The sequence below is a fragment of the Polypterus senegalus genome, chromosome 6 (genome assembly GCF_016835505.1).
Source record: "Polypterus senegalus isolate Bchr_013 chromosome 6, ASM1683550v1, whole genome shotgun sequence".
Taxonomy (NCBI): Eukaryota; Metazoa; Chordata; class Cladistia; order Polypteriformes; family Polypteridae; genus Polypterus; species Polypterus senegalus.
In genome coordinates this window covers 180,744,255-180,765,141 of record NC_053159.1, presented here as the reverse complement: position 1 = coordinate 180,765,141, position 20,887 = coordinate 180,744,255, and the positions used below count along the sequence as shown (strand labels likewise).

Genomic DNA, 20,887 nt, shown 5'->3' with positions numbered 1-20,887 from the left:
CTGGGAGTGACATCAAAGGGGCTGGAGCCGACAAGAAGGTCTTCCTCCATAGGCTCCGACCCGGAAGTGATGTCAACAGGGCCAAGTGGAGTCGCCCGTGGATGGTCTGCAGAAAAGTGAGAAAGAGAGTCAGTGCACTCTGCCACATCCCGGTCTGATTCGGAATTGCCCTTAATCAAGCCCTTTAGCTGCCTCCCATGCCCATGTGTGTGACAACAGATTGGGACCTGTTGGGTATAAAACAAGAACCCATCCCTTTACGGGGCGCTAGTTCATCATAATTTGATACAGAAATACATTGTCATCTTTTTACTGCAGGCTACCCTAGCATCTATTTTTCAAGTATAGATATTGCCTTTGTGGAATTAAAGATAATAGACACATATCGTGGAAATCATTTATTGAACAAAGGAGATCTTCATATGCCGTTCATATTAAAACATTTACAGTTTCCTGTTAGAATAGCTTTTACAAAGACAATTTACAAATCTCAGAGCCAAACATTCAAAAAAGTCGTTTTATTTAATAGAAAGAAAGAAGCAAAATTCAATCATGGGCACTTATATGTTGCGTTGTCACGATGAAAGTCCAAACACAGAATCAAAATTCAGCGCAATATTGTTGAAAATTTAATTCCAAGAAATATTTTTCAATGAAGTTTTACAGTATAAGTCAGTCAGTCATTTTCCAACCCACTATATCCTAACTACAGGGTCACAGGGGTCTGCTGGAGCCAATCCCAGCCAGCACAGTGTGCAAGGCAGGACAAACCCCGGGCAGGGCACCAGCCCATCGCAGGACACACCCCCACACACCAAGCACATACTAGGGACAATTTAGGATCGCCAATGCACCTAACCTACATGTCTTTGGACTGTGGGAGGAAACCCATGCAGACACAGGGAGAACATGAAAACTCCACACAGGGAGGACCCGGGAAGCGAACCAGAGTCTCCTAACTGCGAGGCAGCAGCGCTACCCACCGTGCAGCCCCTACAGTAAAGTATAAGTTTAAAAAGTATTTGTGTGTTAATTTCAAAGCCAAAGAGAACAAAATTGTATTACTCAACGAATAACTCTAATGCATCATGAAACATAATTTACTTTGAAATTATTACACTTTACTTTTTTTTACTATGGTTAATTACTCGCTGCAATGTAAAATAGGTAGTACTACTATGCATATGTAACAATTCCCATGAAAATAATAGTCTGTTTAAATTGTACATCCGCATCCCCATACGCGAGTGGCAGAGCCGCAAGGTGGCTAGCGCATAGTGCCCGCCCGGGGGTAGACTAGTGAAGCAAGCAGGGGGCAAAGCCCCCTAGTAGTATAATAAAGTTAAACGGTCTCCCGTATATTTCTGCAGTATATATACCTGTAATGTTAAATGTTAACAAAAGAATAATTCATCTCTTTGCAGTGGATTCAAAAAGTATTGAGACCCCTTCACTTTCTGTGCACTGTCTTTTGTTGTTGATTTAATCTTAAATGGGTACATTTGCCAGTTTTTGCCCATCAATTTCACTTAATCCCACAACTCTTTTTTAGAAAGGTTTGCAAATTTAGTAAAGATCAAAAACTGAATCTCTCCTTTATGTAAGCATTCAGACCCTTCCTTCAGTACTTAATAAAAATCCTTTTGGCAGCAAATACCAGCTTCAGGTCTTTCTGGCTAAGTCTCTACAAGCTTTGCACACCTGGATTTAGGCAGTTTATTCCATTCTTCCTAGCAGATCCTATTAAGCTCTGCTTAATTGGATGGGAAGTGTCGGTAAACTGCCGTCTTCAGCTCTCCTCACAGATGTTCTATGGGGTTTAAGTCAGCGCTTTGGTTGGGCCACTCAAGGACAGTCTTCAGACTTGTCCTTGACACCACTCTGGCATTATCTTGACTGTATGCTTTGGGTCGTTGTCATACTGAAAGGTGAACCGTCACCCCAGCAGATTTTCTTCAAGGACTTTTCTGTATTTGCCTACATTTATCCTCCCCTCATTTCTAAAACAGTCTCCCTGTATCTGCACCCCCATAGCCAGATGCTGCCACCACCATGCTTCCTCTTAGAGATGGAGTTAAGCAGTGCCTGGTCTGCACCAGCCATAGTGTTTAAAGTTCTGCCCAAACGGTTCAATTTTTGTCACAACAGACAAAAGTTTGGCAAACTCTTAAGTGGGCTGCCACGTGCGTCTGAATGATGGAGTGCTGCTGAGATGGCTGGCATTCCGACAGGTTCTTCCATATCAGCAGAGGACGTTCTTAACTCTGTTAGAGTGACCATTGGGTTCTTGGTCACCTCCCTAACAAAGGTCCTTCGTGCCTGGTTGGCTGGATAGCCAGCTCCAGGAAGAGTCCTACTTCTCCCAAACTTCTTCCATTTTCACAATTACTGAGCACACTGTGCTGATGATGATATTGTAATGGACATTGGGAAGCATCCCTCTTGAAGATCAAGAATTCAGATCTTGTCTCACCATCAGATTTGTCTATATGACTAATAAAAACATCATTAAGGCAATCTTAGTTCCGTGGAGCAGATGTCACTTGGTCACCATATAATGTATATTATTCAGTAGTATTGTCATGTATTCAGAGTGTAGTCAGAGGCGGCCTTAGTGGTGTGTGGGGCCTTCGGCTGACCAACCCCATGCGGGGCCGTCAAACGCTGTTACTTGTATGTGTGGACTGTACAAACTTGTGTGTGAATTAAAAAAAAAAATAATGCTAACCTACACCGGATTTTTTCATTACAGTATTCAGCTAAATTTTTGCAACCCAACACGCGGACTTTATTAAAATCTAACGATATAATCTATTTAAAAAGTGTAATTCATAATTCATGACAATACCATGACAGTGCGAAATGCAATGCGGTGTCATGTGGAAATTAGCAGAGCCTCTTGTAGAAAACGTACCCAAATTGCAAGTATACTCTGAATCTTGATATGCACGATGTCATCGTCATCACTCACGTTGATGTCATGTCGGCCGGTTACGTTTTTGTGCATTAATATTCTGATATGTTTTTGGCCTACAAATAAAATGTGAGTTTCAGTGTTTCGATAGGAAGTGTGAAATTAACGTGCCGTTATCGTCATGAAATCTCTTACTGGTTTCCAGGTTCAGAGCCGAAAATCCACTTTTCTTGCCTTCCGATTGGAAAAGTCGTTGATGACATCTTCGTCGTCTAATCTGGATGCAATGTCTTTTTCTATAGATAGGAGAAGCGAACCCAGCGACTAATGAACTAGACCTATTTTAGGAAGGGCGACCCTTTTCGAGCGATGAAGGTGGACTATGGAATGTTTTCAAAAATGTATGTGGACGGAATTTGACCTTGAAGAGGAATTTTAAAAGGGTTCCTCTTAGAAGCATCTCAAATATATATATACACTGGAGAATATAACTTGACAAATCAGCTCGACCGGGACACGTATACCTCAAAAGCGGGGCCCCCCTTAGGCCCGGGGCCTAGTGTGGTTGCCCCGCTTGCCACCCCTAAATGCCGCTCTTGAGTGTAATGAAATTGTTTCTTGCATGCTGTGTGTCAGAAGAGCCAGGCTTGTAATCTTCAAAGTCTGACTGCACTCTGATTTGATCCATGATCAGATGATCTCTGCAAATGTTTCCTGAAATTTTACAGTATGAAAGCATTTAGAGGCCTACAGAGAGACCAAGTGTCTTTCTAATCAGTATACAAGCACAACATCTTAAATTAAAAGTATGAATGGCTAGGAAGGAGAAGACGTGTATGAAAGACTTGATTCTTATATTGTGTTCACATCTGCCCAGTGTCACACAGACTGGCGTTCCTTGCTTTGCTCTGCTTAACAGGCAGCTGCCAGACACTCATAACTCCAGCTCAAGTGTCAGCTCTCTCCTCAATGCCTCTTTTTGGGTGTCGGCATCTTATCTGATAAGACTGATCAATCATCCGGAGGTGTCTTTCTGTTTCTTTCTTTCTTTCTTTCTTTCTTTCTTTCTTTCTTTCTTTCTTTGTTTCTTTCTTTACTGTAACCAAGATATCCCTCTTCTATTTTTCTCAAAGCTTATTCAAATTTTTTATTTGTATTAATTTGAAAATGCTTTATCACCAGTCTTAGCGTACATTGTGGTATGCACTTTTATGGACAATTCCTTCTTTCGATGTTTGGATCTGTACTCATGTACTCTTACAAAATGAAAGTAAATATAAAGTATTCACTCATGGGAAGTAAAAATGATAGATTTAAATACACAATTGAAGGCTTGAAAATTGACAGTATACCTCATGAGTAGGATTTAGGAGTCGTAGAGGATGCCTTGCTGTTTGGAGTACAAGTCACGGGAGGTTCTGCTCAAGCTTTATAACACACTGGTGAGGCTTCATCTGGAGTCCTGTGTGTAGTTTGGGTCTCCAGGCTACAAAAAGTACATAACAGCACTAGAAAATGTCCAGAGAAGAGCGACTAGGCTGATTCAGGACTACAGGGGATGAGTTATGAGAAAAGATTAAAAGAGCTGAACCTTTACAGTTAAACAAAAGAAGATTAAGAGGAGACCTGACTGAAGTGTTTAAAATGATGAAGGGAATTAGTCCAGTGGATCGAGACGGTGACTTTAAAACGAGGTCATCAAGAACACGGGGACACAGCTGGAAACTTGTGAAGGGGAAATTTCACTCAAACATTAGGAAGTTTGTCTTTAGACAGAGAACCACAGACACTTGGAATAAGTGACCAAGTAGTGTGGTAGACAGTTAGGACTTCAGGGACCTTCAAAACTCGATGTTATTTTGGAGGGATTAAATGGATGGAGTTGACAAGCTTTGTTGGGCTGAGTGGCCTTTCCTCAGCCAAACTTTTTTTTAAAAAGAGGGGACTGGGCGGTCTCTTGGTCTGGAATCCCTACAGATTTTATTTTTTTTCTCCAGCCGTCTGGAGTTTTTTTTCTGTCCACCCTGGCCATCGGACCTTACTTATTCTATGTTAATTAATGTTGACTTATTTGTATTTTTTATTGTGTCTTTTATTTTTCTATTCTTCATTTTGTAAAGCACTTTGAGCTATATTTTTTGTATGAAAATGTGCTATATAAATGTTGCTGTTGTTGTTGAAAGTAGTGATTGGAGTGGATTTCAATGGGCATGTTGGTGAAGGGAACAGTGGAGACGAGGAGGTGATGGGTAGCTATGGTGTCAAGGAGATGAATGAAGAAGGCCAGAGGATAGTGGATTTTGCCAAAAGGATGGATATGGCTGTGGTGAATACGTTATTTGAAGAAGAGGGAGGAACATAGGGTTACGTACAAGAGTGGAGGATGATGCACACAAGTAGATTATATCCTATGCAGAAGAGTTGATCTGAAGGAGATTGAAGACTGCAAAGTGGTGGCAGGGGAAAGTGTAGTTAAGCAGCATAGGATGGTGGTCTGTAGGATGATGTTGGACATCAAGAGGAGGAAGAGAGTGAGTGCAGAGCCAAGGATCAAGTGTGGAAAGTTGAAAAAGGAAGACTGCAAGGTTGAGTTTAGTGAGGAGAGGCGAGACAGGCACTGGATGGCAGTGAAGAGTTACCAGACAGCTGGGAAACTACAGCAGATGTAGTAAGGGTGACAGCCAGAAGGGTGCTTGGCGTGACATCTGGAAAGAGAAAGGAGGAAAAGGAAACCTGGTGGTGAAATGAGGAAGTACAGGAGAGTATACAGAGGAAGAGGATGGCGAAGAAGAAGTGGGATAGTCAGAGAGATGCAGAAAGTAGACAAGAGTACAAGGAGATAAGGCGCAAGGTGAAGAGAGAGGTGGCGAAGGCTAAAGAAAAGACTTATGATGAGTTGTGTAAGAGGCTGAACACTAAGGAGGCGGAAAAGGACCTGCGGGCTAGAAAAAGGGACCAAGCTGGGAAAAGATGTGCAGCAGGTGAGGGTGATAAAGGATAAAGAAACATACTCACAAGTGAGGAGAGTGTGTTGAGCAGATGGAAAGAGTACTTAGAGAGGCTTATGAATGAAGAGAACGAGAGAAGAGGTTGGGAAGTAAGGACAGCTATGAAGAGGATGAAAAATGAAAAGGTCGTTGGTCCAGATGACATACCTATGGAAGCATGGAGGTGTCTAGGAGAGATGGCAGTGGAGTTTTTAACCAGATTGTTTAATGGAATCTTGGAAAGTGAGAGGATGCCTGAGGAGTGGAGAAGAAATGTACTGGTGCTGATATCTATACAAATAAAAGGCAAAGCCCTCACTGACTGACTCACTCATTCACTCATCACTAATTCTCCAACTTCCCATGTAGGTAGAAGGCTGAAATTTGGCAGGCTCATTCCTTACAGATTACTTACAAAAGTTAAGCAGGTTTCATTTCAAAATTCTACGCATAACGGTCATAACTGAATCCTACTTACGTACATATATACATCCATAGCCTGCAGCTTGGTCACCGAGTGAGGTGGAGTTGCGTCCCCATCCCCATGCCTCCCACGTTGTTGGCTGCCTGCCTATACAAGGCCGTCCGTCAGCAGCAATCCAAGCTGTGAAAAAACAGTGTAAAGGAGGCGTGTCAGCTGTCATGGTACATTTTCTGATGCAGCTAGACGGAAACAACTTTGTGACGCTGCGGCCAAATACTTGCAGAAAAATCCATAAGTTAATAGACACACTGTCACTAAATACTCGCGGGCTAATCCACAAGTTCATAAAGACGCTGTCGCTAAATACTCACAAGCAATTCCACAAGTTCATAGAGACGCTGCTGCTAAATATTCGTAGGCAAATCCACAAGTTAATACCGGGAATGCCTGTTAAACATCTTAGATTCACGAGTAGCGATTTGGGTGGTGATATGTCTATCGAGGTGATCACCATCGATCAAAGAACTGTCACTTACCGAGTGGTTTCCATGCCCAGAGATGGCACCTATCTTTTCCATTCTCTTTGTTACATATTGCACAGCCATATCAGGCTCAATCTTGATATCCGGAGGAACATTCTGTCTTATGTATTGAATGACTGGGATAGGTTCAAGGTGTGGACTGATGACGGTACAGGAGATAATTATTCTACACAGGAGCACTAGAAGAGTGAAATGATTAAGCCCTTCACCTATGGATCTGCATGTGAGTTGATGGCTGCCGCTGAATTGTTCGGTTGTCGCTTTCAAGTGTACCGAAATGGCCAAACATTTTACACCAGGCATGTCAAACACACGGCCCGCGGGCATGACAGATCCTAGTTAGCACTAAACTTGTACAAAATGATTACTATCGTTTGTAATTGAATCATTCTGCATCCTCGGCGTTACTTATTGACTTTTCTTTCTTCCGCCTTCTGACAAAAGTGCATTTCCCCATGGCATTACGGTACCGGAAACGTTATCTGTTAGTATAGTTGCAGCTGCGGTGTCAGCTCCTTGATATCCTAGGCATGACACTGCCCCCCCTTGACCAAAGTTAATTTAGCCGCGATGTCACAACTGAAGTGCTAGGCTGCAGCAGCCTGACGGGCTACACTACTGGCTTGGCTGCTGAGATTGGCCACTGGGCATAACTGATCATCACAAGTAGTAATAGCTTGGATATTTTCATGTAATGGAGCAGGAGATGGTCAGGCGGATCGGTGCGGCGTACGCAGTGATGTGGGCTCTGCATCAGTCTTTCGTGGTGAAAACGGAGCTGAGCCATTAGGCAAAGCTCTCAATTTACCGGTCGATCTACATTCCTACCCTCACCTATGGTCATGAGCTGTGGGAAGCGACCGAAAGAATGAGATCGCGAATACAAGCGGCTGAAATGAGTTTCCTCCGCAGAGTGTCTGGGCTTTCCCTTTGTAAAGGACACATGATGCTTCAGCAGGGCTTGAATCACAGCGTTTGCATGACTTTTATTTTGACAAGTTATTTGGTGTCTTTAGTTTGCATAATTAATTGTGCAGTTTTGCCGGGAATAGGAAAGGAAAATGGTGACATATGGGGTTAACAATCAAGCACCTCGCTGAAAAGTGAACAAGGTATTAATTTCTCTGTGTTATATGTAAAACAAAGGTTACGAATGTTTATGTTAAGTTATTTACATTCTTTTTATTTTGTACTTTGCCTTTTATAGCACTTACGGTCTGTTTATGGAACAAGGTCACGGAAACGATAATAAAATTCATAAATCATCAGTCTGAGAGTTGACCATCACTTAGGTGGGGTCGCTACACCCTTAAAGATAGGGTGAGAAGCTCAGTCATCTGAGAGGAACTGCTCCTCCACATCGAGAGGATTCAGATGAGGTGGCTCAGGCATCGGATCAGGAGGCCTCCTGGACGCCTCCCTGGTGAGGGGAAGACCCAGGACACACTGGAGGAACTATGTTTCTCGGCTGCCCTGGGAACGCCTCAGGATTCCCCCGGGAGAGCTAGTAGAAGTGGCTGGGGAGAGGGAATTCTGGGCATCTCTGCTCAAGCTGTTGCTCCCGCAACCCAATCTCGGATAAGCGGAAGAGGATGGATGTTTTTTTGCTCTAGTTTTAGGTAATTTTGTGCTAGTATTGTAACGAACAGTTAGTGCAGACTACAGCTGAAGATCTGAAGTGGATACGAGAAGTTGGTGAGTTGCTTATTAATATTTTTTTGTGATTCTGAGTTTGTGTAATTAGTGTAGGTCAGGGGGCTTTTTGCATATCGGCTTATTTTACAATATAAACTTTGAAGTAAAGTAAAATTAGATTTTTGGAGGATTTGCTTTCCAACTTGAATTACTGAGTAATGAATTCAGTGAGCATTTTCGTGATTTCAGTTCACACGAACAGGACTTTGCGCTGTTTACGTCACTATACTTTTATAACGTTGAGAATGCGCCTGAGAATATCCAAATGGAATTGATTGAACTGCAGTCAGATTCTATTCTGAAGGCAAAATACAACGAAGTTGGTGTGCCAGGCTTGTATGCTTACCTGTCACCCTCATATGTGCAGATCCGTAAGTTGGCATCGAGAGTACTGTCTATGTTCGGAAGCACTTACCTTTGTGAGCAATTGTTTTTGTTAATGAAAGCTACCAAAACCCCACATCGCTCAAGACTTACTGTCGAGCATCTTTCATCCCTCATAAAAGTTGCAGCTGCACAAAATTTCAAGCCCGATATTGACAAACTGGTTACTAACAAGAGATGTCAAGTGTGAGGACAAAAGAAATAAATCTCACACTGTAAGACTCCTATATAAGGATCTAGCTAAGAGGCTAAGACTCTAATTGTACGCTGTTGTACGGAGATTGTATGGAAATAAATTGCTTTTCTTTAAACTTTAAGTGTTACATTTTTTAAAGTTTTCAGTATTGGAAAAAAAGCTACAGAAACTTTGTATAATAGTATTTGTTACAGTGTTGCCCACTGACACACGCATGGCAGTCGAAGCGGCCCACCAATGGTAGTGAGTTTGACATGCCTATTTTACACCTTTCGACAACCGTCAATGCCTCTTAAACATCTTAGATTCACAGGTGACGATTTCAGTAGTGGACACTTTGATGTTTATGAATGTTTAAACTCTTAAAAGCTGGATGCAAAGATATTGATGAAGCCGGTTGTATGCTTACAACGCTTGACTGATGCCGAATGTCACTTCAGCACAAGTCCTACAAATACTAACGTAATTGAAACAAACCATGAAACTCAAACCGATTATGACAGCAGCAATCCAAGCTGTGAGAAAACAGTAAAAAAGAGACATGTCAGACGTCGTTTTACATTTTCTGATGCAGCTAGACGGAAACAACTTTGTGACGCTGTCGCCAAATACTCGCAGAAAAATCCACAAGTTAATACCGGGAATGCCTGTTAAACATTTTAGATTCACGAGTAGCGATTTGGGTAGTGAACACTTCGATGAATGAAACCTGTTATCTTTACAACGGTTAACAAACATGGAATGTAACTTGAACACAACATATCCTCCAAATACGAACCTGATTGAAAGAAATAATGATAATCAAATCCTTGATGACAGCAACACTCATAACAGTGACAATACAATTACATTGACAATCATGTTACGTTATTTTTAAAATGTTTCCTTTTCTTTTTCATAACTTCTTTAACACACTACTTCTCGCTGCGAAGCGCTTGGTATTCTGCTAGTTTAAGAATAAATGGGATGTGCAGGACTGCAGTAACTATAGGGGGATAAAATTGATGAGCCACAGCAAGAAGTTATGGGAAAAAGTAATGGAAGTTCAGTTAAGAAGTGAGGTGATGATTAGTGAGCAGCAGGATGGTTTCATTCCAAGAAAGAGCACCACAGATGTGATGTTTGCTCTAAGGGTGTTGATGGAGAAGTTTAGAGAAGGACAGTAGGAGTTGCATTGCGTCTTTGTGGACCTGGAGAAAGCAAACGACAGGGTGACTCGAGAGGAGCTGTGGTATTGTATGAGGAAGTCGGGAGTGGCAGAGAAGTACGTAAGAGTTGTACAGGATATGTACGAAGGAAAGTGTGACAGTGGTGAGGTCTGGTGTAGGAGTGATGGAGGTGGGATTACATCAGGGATTGGCTCTGAGCCCTTTCTTATTTGTAATGGTGATGGACAGGTTGACAGATGAGATTAGACAGGAGTCCCTGTGGACTGTGATGTTTGCTGATGACATTGTGATCTGTAGAGATAGTAGGGAGCAGGTTGAGGAGTCCCTGGAGAGGTGGAGATCTGCTCTAGAGAGGAGAGCAATGAAGGTCAGTAGGACCACCAAGACAGAATACATCTGTGTAAATGAGAGGGAGGTCAGTGGAATGGTGAGGATGAAGGGAGTAGAGTTGGCGAAGGTGGATGAGTTTAAATACTTGGGATCAACCGTACAGAGTAACGGGGACTGTGGAAGAGAGGTGAAGAAGAGTGCAGGCAGGGTGGAATGAGTGGAGAAGAGTGTCAGGAGTGATTTGTGACAGACAGGTATCAGCAAGAGTGAAAGGGAAGGTCTACAGGACGGTTGTGAGACCAGCTATGTAATATGGGCTGGAGACTGTGGCACTGACCAGAAAGCAGGAGACAGAGCTGGAGGTGGTAGAGTTAAAGGTGTTGAGATTTGCATTGGGTGTGATGAGGATGGACAGGATTAAAAATGAGGACATTAGAGGGTCAGCTCAGGTTGGGACGGTTGGGAGACAAAGTCAGAGAGGCGAGATTGCGTTGGTATGGACATGTGCAGAGGAGAGATGCTGGGTATATTGGGAGAAGGATACTAAAGATAGCTGGCAGGGAAGAGGAAAAGAGGAAGGCCTAAGAGAAGGTTTATGGATGTGGTGAGAGAGGACATGCAGGTGATGAGTGTGACAGAGCAAGATGCAGAGGACAGAAAGATATGGAAGAAGATGATCCGCTGTGGCAACCCCTAAAGAAGAAGAATGTTTCATAAAATAATTGTTTTATTATTATTTTGTACTTATTATTTATTTTGGCTACATCATCAATACTTTCTTGTTTATAGTTTTTGGATATAGCCACCATTTTGAGCATTTGTTTTCATGGTGGTTGCCATGTTGTTTTTGGGAGTAGTGCTGTGTTGTTTCGAATTGACATCAATCAGGAAGATGCCTCACATGACGAGTTTTAAAGATTCTGCAGAAATTCACTTCCTCATCCAAGTTGCAGATTCAAAACATTTTTCAAATTGCTCATTCAAACTCGTTTTACTATACAATCTCTGTTTGTTTTTTGAGTATGATTTTGGTCTCTCATTTTGACCTTGATGCCCACTCTTTATGATCTCCTGGTACTGTATTGGCCTCTTTTTGGTTTTGATATTTTCTACTGGTTTAGTCTCAAGACCCACTCAGCTTGCAGACATTACACCAGTAACCAAACAAGATGGTGCCAGGGAAAGACGCAATTCATTTTTAACATTAGTAAAACCACTCCAAAGAAAAAAACTAGTCTTAAAATTGGAATTTGTGACTGCTATAAAACTTATAACAAAGTAAAACAATCGTGACATCTCTATATATAATCTTTATTTGGATCTTGATCTTTGTTTGTCCGCGAATGAATTAGGAGAAGCAGCACTAGATGGCAGTAGAGAGACAGCTAAAACATAGGCATTGCATTAAGAATCTCCTCCAGGCTTATACTACTGAAGACTGTAGTACGCCAGTCACACCTCAAAACACAGACATTCAAACTAAACAAATTGTTGTGCTTTAAATTAACTAAAGAGATCTTCATTTAGATCTTGATCTTTGTTTGTCCGCGAATTCCACACATGCGTAGACCACCTTCCAGTTTAGTACGTTGTTGTTACTCACGGATGTCAACAATGTGCCGGAATAACGAAAGGGGTGGTGGACAGTGTTACGCTGGTTAGCTCCTGAGGCCTGGTTAGAGAATGAGATTGCCGAAGATAAAAGGTGCGTGCCTACGTAACATATGAATGAAAGAAAGACAGTGGGTAAAATGAATAACAATGTAACAGCTCGTTCCGGAAATTATTATTGTTACGTTGTAGCCGGTGAGTGCTGCGCGTCTCACAGTTGTACCGTGGCTTGCTCACATGTCAGTGAAGTGATCCCTATTTATGCTTTAAAGAGCCTGGATACCTATGTGTCCCCCTTTTATAATTGCCTATATATTGCCTTACTCTTTGGATTGCCACAAAGCAACCTGTGAGATTGGAAAAAGGTTGAGAAGACATCGTGAGAGGAAACGATAGCGTCGTGAAAACGAGACGGACTGTGAACGGACAGAAGCAGAAATGCTCCTACACCACCACATAATTACTATTTGGACAGTGATTCCGAGTAGGCCGTTCCTATTGAATCAATATCCAAGGGTTTTCTTTTGTAATTTTGTTTCCCTTATAAAAAATCATAATGCTGTGCGACGAAGGGCCCAGTTCACCACTGGCAGCCGCGTTTAAACAGGGAGCCCTTCACAGACAACTTTAACACGCGCAACATAGTTGGGCGCACATGGCTAGTAAATTATATTTTTGCAGTTTGTTTATATTAAATCATCAATATTCAGGGTACAATGAACATTAGAACACTCTAGATGAGAACAGGCCATTCAGCCCAACAAAGCTCACCAGTCCTATCCACTTATGTCTTCCAAAAAAACACTAACTTGAGTTTTGAAAATCCCTGAAGTCCTACTGTCTACCACACTACTTGGTCTCTTATTCCAAGTGTCTATTGTTCTTTGTGAAAGAAAATCCTCCTAACGTTTGTGCGAAATTTCCCCTTCACAAGTTTCCAATTGTGTCCCCGTGTTCTTGATGAACTCATTTTAAATTCACCGTCTCGATCCACTGGACTAATTCCCTTCATGATTTTAAACACTTCAGTCAGGTTTCCTCTTCATCTTCTTTTGTTTAAACTGTAAAGGCTCAGCTCTTTTAATCTTTCCTCATAACTCATTCCCTGTAGCCCTAAATCAGCCTAGTCGTTCTTCTCTGGACCTTCTCTTGTGCTGCTTTGTCCTTTTTGTAGCCTGGAGACCCAAACTGCACACAGGACTCCAGATGAGGCCTCACCAGTGTGTTATAAAGCTTGAGCAGAACCTCCTGTGACTTGTACTCCACACAACAAGGCGCTATATAACCTGACATTCTGTTAGCCTTCTTAATGGCTCCTGAACACTGTCTGGAAGTTGATAGCTTAGAGTCCACTCGGATTCCTAAATCCTTCTCATTAGGTGTACGGTCAATTTTCAGACCTCCCTCTGTGTATTCAAGCCTCACATTTTCATTTCTTACATGTAATATTTTGCATTTACTAACATTAAATTTCATCTGCCCAAGCCTGTATGCTGTCCAAGTCCTTCTGTGATGATATAACGGATTCCAAATTATTTGCTAATCCACTTATCTTGGTATCATCAGCAAACTTAACCAAGTTGTTACTTATATTCTTATCTAAATCATTTATATTTGTTAAAAGTAGCAGCAGGCCCAGCACTGACCTTTGCCGGTCACCACTCTTAACATCGGCCAGTTCTGATGAGGTTCCTCTCACCATCACCCTCTTCTTCCTGTGTCTGAGCCAATTCTGCCCCCACCTACACACCACACCCTGTTTTTTTAGTTTGATGCCTACCTCTTATGTGGCACCTCATCAAATACTTTCTGAAAGTCAAGATAAATAACATCATGTGCTCCACTCAGTTTGTATCCTTTTGTTGCCTCATCATAGAATTCCAGAGAGTTAGTAAGACACGACCTCCCTCTTCTGAGCCCATGCTGAGTGTTCCTAATAACTCCTGTCCTTGCAAGGTGTTGCTCAATCTTAGGCTTAATAATTCCTAACATCGCTAACATCAGGCTCTGTCAGGAAAAGGCAATTGAAATGAATCAGAATGAATGTAGTTGCAGCCATTAAGATGCTCACAAAGTCTCCCATCGGTCAGCTGAGGTACTGTCCGTGCTCAGGCCATTCTCTTCCCCAGGTGCTGTTGGGGTGTGCTGAAGTGTGCTAAAGTCTGGAGGGACACAATTCAAAGTCCCAGGGTTGAGCAAGACAGCAGTCGTGGTGCTCCAGCATGTCCAGGGTCTAGTGGTTGTTTATTTTGGTCGGGGTTTTGACGGTTTCCCCTCTCCCATTTTGGCGTTGCTTTTTTTAGGCCTTAGGCATAAATCACAACAAGTGACAGAGTGTCGTAAACATGAGCCGCTCGTTCACTCCCATCGACGTCCATGTGCTTAACATCAGGAAGACACTTTAATTAAAGATGCCACAAAGGAAATGAGAGTCGGATCTGATCATGGATCACTTGAAAATCTCTTCAGTTCTTGTTTGTAAGATGTACATCTTTTGCTTATTTCCTTTGAAATATAAAATAAACTTTGACTGGATGCTGAAATATTAGGGAATGACATTTTTGATGACACTAGAAATTCAGTTTCATTTTGGAGCTGACCCCAATGGGAACTATCCTGAACACCAGAAGTCACCTTAATGAGTTTGGGAGTGCCATCAGGACACTCAAGTGGTCTACACTGACTACGTGTATTTGCTTCATCTTTTGTAGGCTTGGCTTGGTGTTCAGAACATGAGACTCGACTGGTGAAGGAACTGTTCAAGGGCTACAACAAAGTGGTCCGGCCAGTTGAAGACCACCGCCATGCAGTCGTGGTAACGGTTGGCCTGCAGCTCATACAGCTTATTAGCGTGGTAAGTTACAGTGCATCCGGAAAGTATTCACAGCGCATCACTTTTTCCACATTTTGTTATGATACAGCCTTATTCCAAAATGGATTAAATTCATTTTTACCCTCAGAATTCTACACACAACACCCAATAATGACAACGTGAAAAAAGTTTACTTGAAGTTTTTGCAAATTTATTAAAAATAAAAAAACTTGAGAAATCCCATGTACATAAATATTCACAGCCTTTGCTCAATACTTTGTCGATGCACCTTTGGCAGCAATTACAGCCTCAAGTCTTTTTGAATATGATGCCACAAGCTTGGCACACCTATCCTTGGCCAGTTTTGCCCATTCCTCTTTGCAGCACCTCTCAAGCTCCATCAGGTTGGATGGGAAGCGTCGGTGCACAGCCATTTTAAGATCTCTCCAGAGATGTTCAATCAGATTCAAGTCTGGGCTCTGGTTGGGCCACTCAAGGACATTCACAGAGTTGTCCTGAAGCCACTCCTTTGATATCTTGTGCTTAGGGTTGTTGTCCTGCTGAAAGATGAACCGTCGCCCCAGTCTGAGGTCAAGAGCGCTCTGGAGCAGGTTTTCATCCAGGATGTCTCTGGTACATTGCTGCAGTCATCTTTCCCTTTATCCTGACTAGTCTCCCAGTTCCTGCCGCTGAAAAACATCCCCACAGCATGATGCTGTTACCACCATGTTTCACTGTAGGGATGGTATTGGCCTGGGGATGAGCGGTGCCTGGTTTCCTCCAAACGTGATGCCAGGCATTCACACCAAAGAGTGCAATCTTTGTCTCATCAGACCAGAGAATTTTGTTTCTCATGGTCTGAGAGTCCTTCAGGTGTCTTTTGGCAAACTCCAGGAAGGCTGCCATGTGCCTTTTACTAAGGAGTGCCTTCTGTCTGGCCACTCTACCATGCAGGCCTGATTGGTGGATTGCTGCAGAGATGGTTGTCCTTCTGGAAGGTTCTCCTCTCTCCACAGAGGACCTCTGGAGCTCTGACAGAGTGACCATCGGGTTCTTGGTCACCTCCCTGACTAAGGCCCTTCTCCCTCAATCGCTCAGTTTAGATGGCCGGGCAGCTCTAGGAAGAGTCCTGGTTGTTTTGAACTTCTTCCACTTATGGATGATGGAGGCCACTGTGCTCATTGGGACCTTCAAAGCAGCAGAAATGTTTCTGTAACCTTCCCCTGATTTGTGCCTCAAGACAATCCTGTCTTGGAGGTCTACAGACAATTCCTTTGACTTCATGCTTGGTTTGTGCTCTGACATGAACTGTCAACTGTGGGACCTTCTATAGACAGGTGTGTGCCTTTCCAAATCATGTCACATCAACTGACTTTACCACAGGTGGACTCCAATTAAACATCTCAAGGATGATCAGGGGAAACAGGATGCACCTGAGCTCAATTTAGAGCTTCATGGCAAAGGCTGTGAATACTTATGGACATGTGCTTTCTCAGGTTTTTTTATTTTTAATAAATTTACAAAAACCTCAAGTAAACTTTTTTCACGTTGTCATTATTGGGTGTTGTGTGTAGAATTCTGAGGAAAAAAATGAATTTAATCCATTTTGGAATAAGGCTGTAACATAACAAAAGGTGGAAAAAGTGATGAGCTGTGAATACTTTCCGGATGCACTGTATCCTTTGTGAGGTCCTGACATTTTTTTCCATAATGCTAATTGGGCAGCACAGTAGCTTGGTGCTTAGCACTGCTGCCTCATGAATCCAGTCTTGCATTGCTGTCTGAATGGAGTGTCTAAGTTTCCCCCCCTGTTTGTGTGGGTTTTCCTTCAAGTTCTTCCTCATCTGCAAAGACGTGCAGGTTTGGTTGATTGGTGACTCTAAATTTCCTGTGTTGCACCCAACACCCAAAAATGAGTTTATGTGGACTTGATCATGAAATCATATATTCAGTGTGTAGGTAATTCAACCTTTCAAAATGCTCTTCTGACAGGATGAAGTGAATCAGATTGTAACGACCAACGTGAGGCTGAAGCAGGTAATGTTCATTTTTCTTAATTTTGTTTTTATCTTTTATTGAATTTATTAAAAGCATATAACATTCCATGAAATCAAGTCATACTTAACAAAACTAAATTCAAATCTTGAGAAAGAGAGGAAGGCCAACAGCCACACTGTTGAGAGTAGTAAAGAGAGAAAGGAGTCTTTTACACCAACAACATTTATTTCTATAGCACATTTTCATACAAATAATGTTAACTCGAAGTGCTTTACAAGATGAAGAAAGAAAAAAAAATAAGATTAGGGAATACTAAGTAACAATGAATAAAATAAGGTCCGATGACCAGGGAGGACAGAAAAAAACAAGAAAAAAAAAACAAAATCTGCAGGAGTTCTGAGGCTACGAGACCACCCAGCCCTCCACTAGGCATTCAACCTAACATCAGTGATCTCAATCAGTCTTCATGGTTTTCAGGCTTCACATGGATTACTTTGATGTGGACCTCTAGCCTTCAATCCATCAATGTAGGGACTACTTGGTGCCCTGATTAGGTGGTAGTGGCACAGATCGCCACCACAGAAAACCAGAAAAAGAACAGAAGAGAGAGAGTAGGGGTTAGTACATGGAGCTACGAAAAAAATAATTCAGTGCATATATAGAATATCAGGGTTAAACTAAAATGACGTTATGAGAAAGCCATGTTACAATGATGCGTTCTTAGCAGTTTTTTAAAGTGCTTCACCATATTAGCCTGGTGAATTTCTATCGATCAGCTATTCCAGATTTGAGGTGCATAACAGCAGATGGCCGCCTCACCACTTCTTTTAAGTTTAGTTCTTGAAATTCTAAGGAGACCCTCATTTGAAGATCTAAGGTTACGATTTGGAGTGTAAGGTGAGAATAATTCGGAGATATAGGATGGTGCAGATTATTGAAGGCTTTGTAAACCATTAGCAGGATTTTAAAGTCAATTCTAAATGGCACAGGCAACCAATGTAGTGACATGAAAACTGGTGTGATGTACTTGGATTTTCTTTTCCTATTTAAGATTCTAGCAGCTTAATTCTGCACTCGTTGCAACCGATTGATGTCTTTTTTGGGTGGTCCTGAGAGGAGTGCGTTACAGTAATCTAGTCGACTGAAAACAAAAGTGTGAACTTATTTTTCAGCACCTTGCAAAGTTATAAGGGGTCTAATTTTTGTTATATTTCTTAAGTGAAAAAAGGCTGTCCTAGTAACCTGATTAATATGTGATTTACAATTTAATATAAATGTTTATTTTAAAATGTTATTGATTAGATCCGGCTAGGTTTTAAAAAAGTTTTGCACAGGTGCTCTAAGTGAGAATTTGATTTTTTTCCAATTTCAAATAACATATAACATCAGTTACCCACTGACTTAAAAGAGGTGAGTTAGGATTTTTCCAGCTGAGCGAGATAAGTCTACATGCTAATAGTGAAGTAAAGGCCATTACAGTTTGTTTGTCCTTCTCCACTTTAAGCCCCACTGTGAGCCCACCAAACAACAGCTGTTAATGGGTTAGAAGGGATTGGAACATCAAAGCTGTCTGAGAGGCATTTTTAAAGATTTTGGTCCAGAATGATGTTAATTTGGTGCAGGCCCAAAATATGTGACCCCGGTGAGGCTGGAGCTCGATTGCAACGTTTGCAGGTTGAATCTTGCCCTGGAAACATTTTGGACAATTTTATATGAAAGAGATGTGCTCAATAAAAGATTTCAAGTTGAATAAATATTTTGCCCATATGGAGCTCAAGTGAATTCTGTGCATTGCTGAAGTAAGAGATCCATTTCCCACTGTAATCTGGGATCCTTAAAAAGAAGGGACTTCAAAATGTTTTTATATATTATAGAAATGCTGTTGAGTCCCCAAGACTGGTCAATATCCCTTCTAGAATGGAAATAGGTGGAAGGTGAGGAAACCTGGGCAGATTTTGTTTAGCAAAGTTTCTAATTTGGAGATAGTGGAAAAATTGTGTTGATGGGAGATTAAATTTGGAGTGTAATCTTTCATAGAATAAAAAGACATTATTTATATACCAGTTACGGCGCACTGCATGATAACGTGCAGTGAATACACTTCACTTATAGTTTTCATCCTCTTTCTCTGTACTTTTACCATGCGTTTTCTCAGAGGTTGATATGCTTGGTGCTTCCTGAGCGGCTATTCTTTTCTCCACCCTTGCGGCCCGCTTCTTCTCTTCTTTCGTCGGTATCTTTTTGCGTTAAAACCGATCAAGCCAATGTTGCAATTACTTAATACATTTTCTTTAATTTTTCACTTAAGTCTTCAATCTGCCTCAAGAATGATTTAAAATATGAAGAGGTAGGGGAAGCAACGGCGAAGGTGGTAGGGATAAGAAGCGTGCCTGTACTCCCTGCTGGCCACTGCTGAGAGTTGATTCTACAATAACATAAAATAAAAAGAGGAATAACCTTGGAGGTTAATCATCACCCCAAAAGCGGATACCAGACATCACGTAGTATATGTGTACCAAAAGTCAGGTCAATAAGTCAAACGGTTTGTGAGCTACAGGTGATTTAAAATCCTGTACAGACAAATGGACAGCCACGGTAGCATATTGTATAGAAAGACAAATGTTCATTAAACTAGACCTCCAATGTTAGGTGCTTTATAGGGAGCAGAGGCAGAGTCAAAGCTTTAATAATCTTAGAAGTCCAGAACATACCTAGTGGGTAGGTGGAGTATTATGTTTCTACTTATAATATGACTTATATTTCTCAGGGGTAATGGCCTGCATATGCATTTCGTTGGACTACATCCTAATTTTTTGAGCTACTGTATGTCACTCAAAACTGCCAGTTATTTTTATGACCTTTACACGAATATTGTGTTTATAGAACATTTTTTTAGTGCTATACTGTGCCCGCTGCAGAGAACAAAATTGGTATTCCAGTATGATGCCCCAGACCTGCAGCCATGGTCATCTTCCTGTTTCCTGTAATTTTATAGCCATGAAACTGAGATGGACTAGTGCAACAAAACAAGAAAGGATGGTGTAAAAAATTGCTTAGTATATTTTATTCCAAATTAAACAGGCAGTGTCCATTAAATAAGTGCAGTGCAATCCATTTTTCAATAAATAAAGAATCCAATAAATATTCAATAAAAGCAAGTGCTCATTGGGAGTTAAACTCTATCTAATAAATAATCTAAATAAATAGATTAATAATGAAGTCGATAACACAGAAGTAAAATCGGGTTCTTTCCTCCTCGTCTCTCATGTGCTTCACTGCATCTCTCTTTTGTCCTCTCCGCAGTGAGGCTGGGGCACCGGCAAGTGCAGTCATCCATTAAACGGCTTTTGGCCCAGCCACCTCAGCTGGTTATCACCGGGATACACAAAGCTTGTATCCATTGTCCCACCACATCTCTTAACATCCTTACAATGATCTGCAAAGCCTTTTGCTGGTCCTGCTACTTTAGTGCTCAGCAGGAGCGACTCGCTCATGGACTGCCTTTCTTTTTGCTCATCATGGAGCATCCTGTCAACTGCCTTGCCTCCTATCAACCACACCATCTCACACTCCCAGTTGCACTCTTTGTCGATTCCAATCTTTCACACTTCAGTTTCTTCCAGCTCTCTTTTTTTTCCCTTCCTTTCTTCCCTCCTCTCTGTCCTACCTAGACTCCTAATGAACTCGGGGGTGCAGGTGCCTTGCTTAATGACCCGTGGAGTTTTAATGCAAAGTTGAGAGCTTAGCAATCAGCCAGTTTCCCCACAGCACACCCCTTATATGACATGCACTTACACCTACCCAATCTGAACTGCACTGTGTATA

The 20,887-nt window shown here is 41.8% G+C and overlaps 1 protein-coding gene across 1 annotated transcript in view; it reads left to right on the top strand.

Moving 5' to 3' along the window:
* Nucleotides 1–20,887, top strand: part of LOC120531863 (acetylcholine receptor subunit alpha-like) — a 75,134-nt gene that overhangs the window by 24,940 nt on the left and 29,307 nt on the right. Inside the window, exons 2-3 of the mRNA XM_039757673.1 lie at nt 14,964–15,106; nt 17,057–17,101. Coding sequence (XP_039613607.1) covers nt 14,964–15,106; nt 17,057–17,101 — 188 coding nt within the window. The remainder of the gene's footprint in view (nt 1–14,963; nt 15,107–17,056; nt 17,102–20,887) is intronic.